At 38.7% G+C, this 11831-nt stretch overlaps 1 protein-coding gene across 1 annotated transcript in view; it reads right to left on the minus strand.

Annotated features, from left to right (window-relative positions):
- The window catches only part of PLCG1 (phospholipase C gamma 1), a 99695-nt gene extending 88919 nt beyond the window's left edge, over positions 1-10776 (minus strand). The window contains exon 1 of the mRNA XM_026697580.2: positions 10208-10776. Coding sequence (XP_026553365.2) covers positions 10208-10409 — 202 coding nt within the window. The 5' untranslated portion in view covers positions 10410-10776. The remainder of the gene's footprint in view (positions 1-10207) is intronic.
- Positions 10777-11831: the final 1055 nt, after the last annotated feature.

Raw genomic sequence — 11831 nt, forward strand, 5'->3', positions numbered from 1 at the left:
TTCATCATTCCTTACTTTTATATATAATTTTATTAAAGAATAAAATAGAAATTTTGAAAGAAAAAAGAAAAGTAGTACGTGAAATAAAGGGCAAAGAAAGAAAGAGGGAATGGAAAATTTATGAAGACGCAGTTTTTGATCTTAAGAGCAGTTACAAATACAATTACAACACAGTTTCCTTCTTTCCAAAGTCTACCCTTTCTAAAAATCAAACTTTAAGTTCATTTTTTTCTTTTTTTAGTAAAAGTCCATAAAGGGTTTCCAGTCATTAATAAATGTAATTATTTTATTTTCTCTAAAGAAATAAATCAATTTTGCAATCTCTAATTCTGTCATCTTCACATCAGCTTCTTAATTATTTTTAGGAATTCTTAAAGGATATACAGTATTTGCAAAGGAAATCGATCATACATTGGAAAAAGAAAGTAAACTGTAAGATATGTAGAACTCTAATAATCTCACAAGAAGCCAACACAATTTCTGTTAATAGGTATTTCTTACTTTCTGCATAAAGATATTAGAAGGATATTAAGTGTCCTAAAATAAATATTCATATGTGGGAGGACATCAAATGAAATTGCATCTAGTTGGGAAGGAAGAATGGAGCCAAATGACTGGGAAAAGTCCTGAAATTTTATCTCTTTTTAAAAGAAAGACAATCTAAGTGAAATTAATAAGACATTGATAAAATCTGCCCAAGATTTCATACCAAAAATATTATTTATCTTGTGCATTAATTACCAAGTTGCTTGAAAGATAAGATTCCTGACTATGTAATATGATGCAGTATTTAAGTGCTTTCAAATGACTCTTCTAAGTTCTTATAAAAGGAATCCTCTAAGTTTGGGAGTAATAAATTGAAATAATCTAATTTTCCTAGCAATTTTCCTGCAAATTCAGGGCCTCTTTTTTCCAGATCAACTGAGTGTTCATTCATTGGCTGCAACAGGGATTGATTGACTGGATTGTAACTCTGGATGAGAAATAAATGGCCCAAAGTTACCAGCCAACTTTCATGGCTAAAGTATGACTAGAACTCAGTCTCCAGGTTTCCTATCCTGCCTTAGCCCCTAGACCTGTGATAGCGAAGTGCCAGAAGTGGCATGAGGGCCATCTCTCCGGGCACAACAGCCGTCGCCTGTTGCTCTTCCGAGTTCCTGCTTTTCTCGCGCACGGGAGCACTGGAAACAGGAAAAGCACATGCACATGCCGGCCAGCTGGTCTTTGCACGCACGGGAGCACCAGAAACCGGAAGAGTAGTTCCCCAGAACGCAGGTGCATGCTGGGAAGCTAAGCTTCTGGTTTCCGGCGCTCCCCAAAGCATGCGTCAGGGAGCTGCTCTTCTGGTTTCCGGCACGCACGCTCCCATTTTGGCACTCGGTGCAAAAGGTTCACCACCACTGCTCTAGATCAAGCTGGTTTTCTAAAAGAAGTATCTAATGATAACTCAACATTCAAGAAAAATACAGACTGTAACTAGTCATTGTAGGCCTTTTAATGCCAGTAGATATTTTACATATCATTTGAGGCATTTTTAATATTTATAGATTCAAAATGTCAGAGTGCTATAAAACAGATGATGTTAATTAAAATAATTATAGAGATTGATTTAAAGATTAATAAAACAATCTGTTTAAAAATATACTTATTTGTCCTAATTTTGGTTCAATCAATTAGAAGAGCACAAATGTTGTATTCCCACTATAGACTTGCAAACATATATTACAGCCAGCTTCAATAATTCTCCAAGTATAACACAAGACAATTTTCCTCCCAACTTTTATGTTGTAAAGTTAGATTTTTTCTGAGAACTATGCAGCATTTGCACCACTGTGCCAATACTAGGAAGTCTAGTGATTATTTAATAAGTAATAATGGTTAAGGTACTTGACTGAAAAATTGAGAAGAGCCAAGATTAAGTCCATCATTAGCTCATAGGGTGACTTCAGGCCATATACTTGATGCGGCTGCTGGTAGAAGAACTGGAGGAAGAATTGCTCCCTTAAGTTCTTAAAAGAAAGTTGGGAGATAAATCCAATACATAAATAAGATGCTTGGTCAAGACAGCTTGTAGATATTTGGTCATAAAAAAATAAAATACTTGGAGCACTTCCAAACATTTATGGTATCCAATCTGATGTTTTCCAATGGGATTCAATCCAATATATTCCTCTCCAAACTCCTTTTTACTCAGGAAAACATGATTCAAAGGCAGACAACTGCAATTATTAGAGTTGCTAGGCAAAAGCTAAAGACCTCTGATTATGGCATATATTTTGAGAGATAAAAAAATGCTACATAGGGAATCTACTCTATACATTTAAAAATATAGTGTGCTGTGAACATAATGTGGATTGTGGTATTAAACTATTGAATATTTAATTTACAGTCTTTGGACAATTACATGCATTAGTCAAATCTATCCCAAATCTTGCTGACAGCAGACAGAATAAATGAAGAAAGAAAATCAACACAGTGGTTCAGAAACAAAGTAATTGTCAGCTTTGTTCCTTCCTCCTCTTCTTTGTGGCTTAAATCTAGTTTCAAAACAACAGCCACGTTTTGTTGTAAGTTAGAAGCATTTCTATTCTTTTCACTCCCTACCCAAGTACAGTAAAGAAAAACAAGAGGGTAGAGTTGTCCAAATTTTACAACTGCACATTTCTCAGATCACCACCTCTATTCAGCTACAGAAAGAAAAAAAACATTTGATATGAATATGTCAAAGAGAAGCTGACAATTCTTCATAGTTTGCCTTTCCAATTATTGAAGGAAGATGCCCAGTAGATTCTGTAGGGGACATATCAAGATGTCCCACCAGCTTCCAAGTGCCATTAAGCTGACTAACATTTAAATATAAATGTCATAAGTTAGTCCATATGATCAAGAGAGATACAGTGTCTGGGGTTTCAATGCTGTGGAAAAATAATGTTCCTGTTATGGAAACATCGATGCTCTTCATCAGTTGCTATAGTGATGAAGAGCTTGCCAGAGGATGGAAGAACTTAAAGAATCTTGCAGTCAAGCATGATAATTGTTACAGGACCAGTGGGCTCTGAGGCTAGATAAAGCTTTGATTGATTTATTGACGAGAAGTTTCATTTATTAGGTCTCTGCTCGTGCACATTTTTCTCAGTTAAGTGCTTGGATTCAGTCTGTCTTTCATATAGATCATCTCTGAAATAAACTCTTAAGAGCAATCACTGCGCATGTGTGTGTGTGTGTGTGTGTGTGTGTGTGTGTGTGTGTGTTTTCTGAGGTTCTCGCGGGTATCTGTATGTGGATCTTTGGTTATTCGGGTTTTCTCCTGCGTAAGATTAGAAGTATCTAGCCAACGTTTCGATGAAGTCTTATTTATCATCTTCAGGCTTGTGTCTTCCGCTCTGTGCTTCAATCAAAACGTTGCCTAGATACTTCTAATCTTACATGAGAGAAAACCCGAATAACCAAAAATCCATATATGTATGTATGTATGTATGTATGTATGTATGTATGTATGTATGTATATGGTATTCAGCTTTGTTCGGGTAGTTTCCCATGTCACTGTAGTTGTGCTTTTAAAGTTGTAGCAACATTTCGGCAGAAGTTCATCTGCCATCATCAGGCTTCTGTATTGTATTCGAACAATACGAACGACTTACAAGACGAACACAATACAGAAGCCTGATGATGGCAGATCAGATTCTGCCGAAATGTTGCTACAACTTTAAAAGCACAACTACAATGACATGGGAAAATACCCGAACAAAGCTGAACACCATACATGTAAGTACCCACGAAAACTTAAGAAAACGCACACACACACACACATATATATATATGGCATTCAGCTTTGTTTGGGTATTTTCCCATGTCATTGTAGTTGTGCTTTTAAAGTTGTAGCAACGTTTCGGCAGAATCTCATCTGCCATCATCAGGCTTCTGGCAGATGAGATTCTGCCGAAATGTTGCTACAACTTTAAAAGCACAACTACAATGACGTGGGAAAATACCCGAACAAAGCTGAATGCCATACATGTAAGTACCCGCGAAAACTTAAGAAAACACACACACACACACACACACACACACACACACACACACATATATAGTATTCAGCTTTGTTTTGGGTATTTTCCCACGTCATTATAGTTGTGCTCTTAAAGTTGTAGCAGTTGTAGTTGTAGTTAAACAGAAACGGCTGTGAAAGTCTGACTCACAGACGAACACAATACAGAAGCCTGATGATGGCAGATAAGATTCTGCCGAAATGTTGCTACAACTTTAAGAGCACAACTATAATGACATGGGAAAATACCCGAACAAAGCTGAATACCATACATGTAAGTATCCGCGAAAACTTAAGAAAACAAATATATATTTACAATGGATGTGAATAATAAATGTAGAACTGGCCTTCAGCCCAAAAGGTCACAGCAACACTTTTAAAAGTTTTGCATAATGTATTTAATAAAACAATGCAAACGGTCAGTTATCTTTTTTCCTTAACTATACTGGGAGCATATGGCAAAGCATTCAAATAGATACAACCACGCTGGCTTCTGGATTCCTGGAATAAATATAAATTGCCCGGCATAATACAACTAGGCAGCATTCACTGTAGAAGTTTTTACTTTACTTTATTACTTTATGATAGATGCTGACTCTCCTCCTTTTTAATGTGCTATAACATACTGACTAAAATTTGAAAAGAGTTTTCTTTTCATATTTGATGAATATTTACACAGCAAGGAAATCCTTGAGAAGGACACAGCGAGGCATAGTTCAGAGTTTGGCTTGACTTTCCTAAAGTCATCTGGATCTGATCACGAAACAACTGCACTTTTATTGTTTTCTTATTGTGGTACATTGCAGCAGGCATGTATGTATGTTAAACTTACATTTGGATGATCTATAAAATCAGTCTGATTGACCTTCGAGCACACTTAAATCCTATAAGGTTTTAATTGAACAGAAATAGAGCACTGAAGTAAACATTCTATTGCTTTCAAGGGTCTGGAAAATCATTGATGACGTGAATGCACATTTATCCTTCAAAAATAAATGACAAAAATAGATATGTAAGAATACCAGACTTTCCAGAAAAACATTTTACAAAAAAAAACCAAAACCCAAAACTGATGCAACTAAACCAAACCCCTACCATGTTCCAGAAGGAATCGAGGTTTTTTTATATACTAACTTAGAAAAAAACAAATTTTACATGGGAAATTATTTTGTAGCAGAGACATCGTGCATGTGTATTTCTGTGTCTGTGCGGAGCAGTAAGTAAGTGAAAAGATGTAAAAAGAGAGATGGTACGTTTGTGTTTATATAATACCACAAAAAGAAAGAGTGTACCCATTACTCTAGCCAAAAGCAACATAGCCATTAAGGGTAGGGGGAAATGTTTTGTTAAAAACCTTCATAGCCTTGACCAAAAGTTACTTCCTACAAAGAAATATCAAAATCCATGCCTATCTAAACTATCTTGTAAAGAGGCCATGTTATGTTTTTATACAGTCTGATTTTAAAAAAATATTAAAAACAGAAAATCTCTCAAAAAAGCTTCCTTCTGAGATCCATAGGACAAAAATAATCATTTAATTGCAGCTGTTTTGACTAGGCAGCCACCTAGAAGTCATGCTACAAACCTCAATAGCCTATTGGAGAAAAAGATGGAAAATTTTGTTCCTTGTCATTTGGCAGTTATATTAGAGCAAGGATGTCAAACTCAGTTGAGGGCAGCATCAGGATTATGTTTGACCTCAGGGGGCTGGGGTGGACATGGCCAGAGTGGGCATCGCCAGCTCAACATCCCTTGTGTCGGGGGTGGCTATGGTGGCCCAAGCTCTCTGCCAGCAAAAATGGGCTCCTGAGCTCAGTTTTCAGCTGCGAAGGCCTCCTACAACCCTCTGCCAGTGAAAGCAAAGCTCGGGAGGGCCGCTTGTGGTCCTCCCGAGCTGTTTTCACTGGCAGAGGCCCCATTTTTCACTGTTTCCAGGACGGTCGCGTGGGCCAGATCTAAGCACACCGTGGGCCGGATTCAGCCCCCAGGCCTTGAGTTTGACACTCCTGTACTAGAGTCAAGTGTACCACCTAGAACTAGAACCATCTAGCTACTTTTTCTGCACTGTATTCTGCTTCAGACATTTACACATAAAATCCGTGATGCTAATAAGGCTAGACCTTTAGGAGAGATTCTAGGCAATAATAAATGGGGATCTGAATACACCTGGAACAACATACCAAGTCCATGAGATCATATGCTGTTCTCCATATTGTATCATATCCAAAAGTTTGGTTTCCATAATTGGATTCTATTTATTCATTTTCTGCAGCAAAATTTTATTCATTTCTAAAAGAAACTATTTTATTCATGTCATCAAGATTATATTAGTTTAATTGTGTATAAACTATTAAACTCAGGCACTCTTCTCTTTAATTTCAAGATTGGTAAATTTTATTGGGTGTGTGTGTGTTTTAAGTCTATTCAACTCAAGATCTAAATTATAGAAAGAGAAGATACCTTTTGAAAGGCAACTTTTCAATTTAAAATATAGGAAGCAAGACACTGAGGATGAGTCCTTGTTTTATAAAATATACTGTAAAACTCAAACACATTTAGATCTAGAAAGCAAATACCCTCAGACTGAATGAAACTCAAAAAGCAGTGCTAAGTCTCACTGTATCTCAGGATGACCTGCCTATCTTCATCCAGATAAAGTTAGTAAAACTATTTCCTCTTTCACAGATAATACCACCAAGTATCGATATCCACACTTAATCAGCAGGCATCACAGATCACAATACTACCTTGTGGCAGCAGAAAAGGGAGAGTATTTTTCCTTTGACTTCCATGACTTTCTAATGAAATCAACTTATATATTCACAAAGAAACTAGCTTAGCTTCAAAACTAGTTTCCCGGGTTCTTCCTTATTCCAAAACAAATTTCCACCCTGCAAGCCATTTTCTATATCAGTGTTTTTCAAATCTGGCAAATTATAAGATGTATAAACTCCCAAAATTCCCCAGACAGCATCTTAAACACTGCCACATTTGAAAAACATCATTGTATATATTTTTCACCTCTGACAAGAGGGAATCCCTTTCAAAAAAGAAATAATCAAACAACTTAAAAACGAATGCTCTGGGTCATGTAGTTAAATGTAGCTAGAGAGACGCCATTTGCCTATAAGACTGCAGTACAAGGTTTCTGAGTAACACCATACTAAGCTATACTTGCTATTTGGTTAGCATGATATGCAAAACATTCAATTCAATTTATAAACCAAATTTTCTTTCTGGAAGGCTTTATGCACAAAAAAAGCAAATAATATTAAAAATATTAAAGTGATATGTGAGTCAGTAAGAACAAATACAGCCCTTGAGCATCATGTATTTTGGAAATTATGAGATACTTAAAGTATCTCTCAACTAATTCATTATAACTCTTGTCAACTACACATCATTATAACTCTTTCCAACTACACATAAATTAGGAAACATATTTTATGGATTTCAAAGCATTGAGTTTAATTTGCTGCTTGTTCAAGTTATCATTAGAAAAGCATGCATCACTGACAAATTCAATTATGTATGTTTCTAAACATTATTTTCTCACTAATCACAAAATCTCACACTATTTTATCTGCTAAGTTTATTGCTAAAAGGAGGAGGAATAAAACCTGACTGCAGAGAGGGAAACAATCACTGTCCTCTTTCTCAATGGAATCCTGATGCTTCTAAAGCTATTCATCTCAAATTGAACATCTTTCTCAGAGAACCCAAGTTTCCCGGGTCTTAAAAATGTTAAAAACATATCTCACAAACATAGAAAAAGGATTACAGTACAATTAATCAATTCATCATCCAGCTGTGAAAATATCTGCTTGCAAGACTGATAAATTGGTTACTAATAGACTATTTAAGAGATCCGCATTTCTCAGCTCAAGATTTCAAAGGGTATCAGTATTAGTCCAATACAGAAAGACCCAGGGCTGACAATAAATGCTGTGAAGTGACACACACATACACTACATTTACAAGCATGTATATGCACAAAAAAGTAGATGATCCAGAAACAGGGCTGACAATAAATGCTGTGAAGTGACATATTATGTCTGAATGTATGTATGTGTATGTGCGTGTATATATATTTATATTCTTACATTCACAGAAATGCACATGCACAAAAAAGTAGCTGATCCAGAAACCAAGAAATGTAAAAATGGGCATTTGGCACCTCTGTCTAGAAGTAACCTAGATCTACTGTGGTTTAAATTTCATGACCTTTTTATCCCAATATTTATATTTCTTTCCCCTCCAAATACTTCATACATTTTATAAGCAGAATTTAATCCACAAAGACTATACCACAATGTATCTATTAGAACTGAAAGTATTTAATCATGTACATGAGATTTATATCACCTTTTTCCTCCAAAGGTCTAAGACAGCCTACCACAAGGTAATGCAAGTCTATTTGCTTTGTAAATGAGTTTCTAACTCTAGGAAAGCAACAAGGGAGAAAAGGCTGCTCAATTCTCATATTTGGCATAGGAATCCAATATCTGAGCTTTTTGTATGGATGACCTCACTGCAGGGACAAAGGGAGGAAGAATTATATTAAAGAATTCCAACTCTGCTTGTCTTTACTTTACAAGGCAGATGCAGTAGTGTTTGTCAAAAAGTGCAGTTACAAAGCAATTTCAGATTTAAATGACACAGAACACCGCATCCTTTTTGTTCATAGTAATAAAAATTTGTTAGTGCAGCACTATAAGTCAGGAGATATAAAGGTAATACAACTGATGGAGAAATTCACCTTTCAAAATAAGTCCATAAAAATCAAGCAAACTTACAAGGGATAATTAATATAAATTTAATAATTAAATTTGCACATAAGTTCTAATGCTTCCATTCTGCTTATTTAGTTATGACACACTCAAAAGCAAAACAAATAATGGTTGTTTATCTAGTAACCTGAAAGCAACTTTTGCACACCATAGGTCTTCAGATAACATTTTACCTACCTGTAGAAATCATGAGTTGTGGCCTTTAGGACAAATGTAAACAAAAAGTTTCCATTTTTAAAATATTTGGACATGCTTTCTCCATTTTGAGCATTTACACATACATATCCACTTCTCTGTATATGCAGAAACATCAGAATTCATTTTTCTTATTATACATTTGATGTTTTGAAAAGCGGGAGAACCTGAATATTTGGACTCTCAAATGACTGAAACTGATATTTAAACCATCATCGACTGCATGAACGTAAGATAATACATAAACTATTTTGAATTCTAAGTATAGTGAAGGTTCGAAACTAAAAAGTTCCACACAACATAACACCATTTTAAAAACAAACAAACAAACTGTTCTCTAAAATGAACTGTGGAGAAATAATTTTAGTAGGACCAGTCAAAACAGCACAAAACAATGTTTATTAATGATAGAGAAATACAAAATAGGTTCCACACTGAAAGAGCTGGTTGGTAGTCCACGGTTTATTCTACAAAAGGCAACCATGCGCTTCTCAGGAACTCCTAGACAGGCTATAAAGAAAATGGAAAAAATACAACTCTATCAGGACATAGTAGTCCTCACCTTCACCAATGGGGCTGATCCAATTTTAGAGCCAGCTAAATCTAAGACTATCACAGGCAGCTCACATCTCCAAATTCTACAAACCATGTCTTGTGTGACTAACAGTATTTTCACATTAGACCAGGTTGAGAGGTAACAACCGATGAAAGGATCAGCCAAATACTTGAACCCAAATCTTAATCAAAAAGTCTAGTGGGCCAGAGTCCTTTGGGGACAATTCTACCACAATAATGCCAACAGCTCCACAGAGTAGAGCCAAGCCACTGGCAGGTTGCCTACACCAGGTAATTAGACTACAACTCCCAGTTTTCTTTTTTTAGGCTAGTGTTTACACCACAAATGCCTGCCACAGGCATAAGCAGCCAAAGATGTGGGACTATCTTCAGCATCGTTTCTGTTTACTCTATCGAAGAGAAGGGAAGGCGTTTATTAACTCGTGAAGACCTTCAACGTAGCTCCAAGTTCATTCAAACGAGCCACCACAACCATAAACTTGTTTGGTTGGAGATAGTCGGGCCAAAAAATCACGGGCGTCCGCATGCAGGGATTACCTCAAATTGTATTCGCTCGTTTTTCGGGTACTAAGCAAGGATTAAAAAGCAAACCACTTACTTGCGCCTTCGATTTTGTCCGACCCCCTGCTCCAAATGATCTGCCTGGTTTCCAGCTTGACCTGGAACGTTTTTCTCTCGGGCCTCTGGGACTTCTTGGAGTAAAAGAGAGTCATGACCGTACCCACTTCCAGGCTCCGGCAGAGGTGACCCACTTCGGCTTCACTTTGGATGCAGGGTCCATTGGTGAAGAGAGACGCCATGGTGACTCCCCAGCCTTTTCCTCCTTTCTCCAGCTGGGCGAAAGAAAAAAAAAAAGGAGGGGGACTTCACAAACAAAAGAGAATTGTCTCTTTTGGCACCGGAGCCAAAGCCAAAAGAAACTGGTGGCGAAAATAAAAAGGGGAGGGGGTTAGGAACGGGGAAGGGCAATTTTCTCGTCGTTTTAACTCCGTAGCAACATCCTTCCCAGCGTACTCTTTTCTCTGTTCAGCGGCAGCGCTTTTTTTTTTTTTTTTAGGTTAGTCCTCTTCTTCCCAGGAGAGAAGAGCGGGGGCGGGGAAGAAAAGAAGGCGGCGCGGGATGGAGGGGCGGGGTCGTCTTAGTCCCGGCCGGTTGCTGCTCCTGGCCCCCCTCAACTTTTCAGTCGCAGGAAGCGCCTGAAAAATGTCCTCCTCCCGTTTTGCAGCCATGCACCATTTTCTGTCGTTGCCTCCTTCCCTTTTTTTATTTGGTTTTCCCTCCCATCCTGAAAGGAACTTCCAGGAAAAGGAAGCGAGGGGGAAAAAAGAGGAACAAGGAGCCGGGAGTGGGAAAGGAAGAATGAGAACGAGGAGGGCTTCCCGGCTCAGGGAAGGCTCGGAGGCCGGAACCTAGAGCGCGCCTTTCCCCTTGTCTCGCGGCGCTTTTATTTCCAATTTATTTTTTATCTCCTCTTCTCCCACTCTCCCTTTTCCTATAAACGGAGCTCTTGGTGCGAAGCGGGCGGGTTGAACCCCTCTCGCCGCAGAGCTGGGCCAGTAACGGCTGGAAGGAAGAGAGGAAGCACGACGAGGTGTGATTTCCCCCCCCCCCCACCGCTGGGGTGGCGAGAAGCCCCGCCGAGCTCTCCTGCGACAGAGCCAATGGCACGCTCGCCACGGCCTCGGCGTGAAGCGAAAGCCAGATATATTTGCTTCGCTCTCTCGGGCTAGGTGCTTTCCACCTCGTCAGGGTGGCAGAGCTCGCCGTGGATCGACCATTGCAGTTCGCCGTGGAGCCCCAGGAGTGACGCGGCCGACTCCAGAGGCGCCTGGACCCTGGAAGAGGAAGACAAAAGATCCCAGGCGGAAGGCCGGAAAACGATCTCGGGGTTGCTTTTTCACACACGCAATAAAATGAGAGGAATATACTAGCACGCGCCACTTAGATCTTTCCCCGCCTCTTTGCTCTCCTAAACTATATTAAAGCGGTGAGGGGAGGTGTAAGAGGCGGGATTAAGTTCTTAAAACTATACGGCTCTCCACCCATTATCGGGTGACGCCTCCTCCTCCTCCCTGCGGGCCTGTGCTTTATCTCATTTTCTTCTTTTCTTGGGAGGCTTAAGAATGGGGGAGGTGCGCACCTGCCCAATGTAGAGAAAAGGTCAGCTGAGTTGCCCCCCCCCCCTCTCTGGGCATTTACACACTGCGCTGGTTTTGCTGTTG

This window comes from Pseudonaja textilis, chromosome 3 (assembly GCF_049901715.1).
Source record: "Pseudonaja textilis isolate UNSWEBS1 chromosome 3, rPseTex1.2, whole genome shotgun sequence".
Taxonomy (NCBI): domain Eukaryota; kingdom Metazoa; phylum Chordata; class Lepidosauria; order Squamata; family Elapidae; genus Pseudonaja; species Pseudonaja textilis.